Source organism: Bison bison, unplaced genomic scaffold (assembly GCF_000754665.1).
Source record: "Bison bison bison isolate TAMUID 2011002044 unplaced genomic scaffold, Bison_UMD1.0 scf7180017853447, whole genome shotgun sequence".
NCBI classification, from domain to species: domain Eukaryota; kingdom Metazoa; phylum Chordata; class Mammalia; order Artiodactyla; family Bovidae; genus Bison; species Bison bison.
The window spans coordinates 11,953-12,758 of NW_011484020.1; the positions used below are offsets into that span (position 1 = coordinate 11,953).

The 806-nt window shown below is 64.6% G+C and overlaps 2 protein-coding genes across 2 annotated transcripts in view; one reads left to right on the forward strand and one right to left on the reverse strand.

The window, feature by feature from the left end:
- Positions 1 to 686, reverse strand: part of LOC104999164 (regulator of G-protein signaling 11-like) — an 8,550-nt gene extending 7,864 nt beyond the window's left edge. Inside the window, exons 1-2 of the mRNA XM_010854662.1 lie at positions 562 to 686; positions 309 to 440 (exon numbers count right to left, since the gene is read on the reverse strand). Coding sequence (XP_010852964.1) covers positions 309 to 440; positions 562 to 686 — 257 coding nt within the window. The remainder of the gene's footprint in view (positions 1 to 308; positions 441 to 561) is intronic.
- An 89-nt stretch (positions 687 to 775) lies between these two features.
- ARHGDIG (Rho GDP dissociation inhibitor (GDI) gamma) overlaps positions 776 to 806 on the forward strand; it is a gene marked incomplete at its 3' end in the record, with an annotated part of 3,095 nt that continues 3,064 nt past the window's right edge. The window contains exon 1 of the mRNA XM_010854674.1: positions 776 to 794. Within this exon, the coding sequence (XP_010852976.1) occupies positions 776 to 794 (19 nt within the window). The remainder of the gene's footprint in view (positions 795 to 806) is intronic.

Sequence of the window (806 nt, forward strand, 5' to 3'; positions counted from 1 at the left end):
GCCTGGAGGGCTGGGGCTGGGGGGCGCGCGGGCGTCAGAGCATCCGCCTCAGGACAGGCTCCCCTCACGACACGAGAAACCGATGTCCGTGGGGACTTGCCTGGCGCTTCGAGGGGGTCTTGGCCCCACCCGGACTACGTGGGGGATGAGAGAACCGGGATCAGCTGGGAGGAGGTTCAGAGATGGACGAGGACTCGGGAAAGGCTGGGGCGCAGATACAGGAGAGGACTCTGGGAGGGGAGCGACTCGGGAGAGGAGACGCGGGGGAAGGCGCCTTAGGTGGGGGCGCTGTGACCCCTCCTCCGTACCTGCTGGGTGCCCGGAGGTCAGCCGTGCGGGGGCTGTGGGGCTGCGTGAGGGGTCGAACAGCCTCACAAGTGTCCCTGCAGTTGTGAACCTGTGCCTGACCCCCGCGGTGCTCCCGGGTTGGGGGGACACTGCTGCGTAGGGGTGCAGGTGGGGGTCCTTGAGGCTTGGGGAAGACTGCAGGCAGCACCCTTCCCCTCAGCTGCACAGGGGCCTGAGGGGGCCTTTGGAGAGCAGAGACCCCACCCAGGTTACCCTGCGGCTGTGGGAGACTGGGATGGGGCTTTACTGCAGAGAGATCTCAGCACCTGCTCCTGAGATTCGTGGGCATTCTCTGGGCTGAGGGCCCAGCCTGGCCATTTCTCTCCCTCCTCCAGCATCTTGGCTTCCCACACCCCTTTGTTGGGGCTTTTCTAAAGTGTGCAGACAGGTCTATTTCTGTTTTTTAGGTGCTGGGGGGTGGAGCAGGATGTTGGCATTGGCCTTTGGCCAGAAGCCTC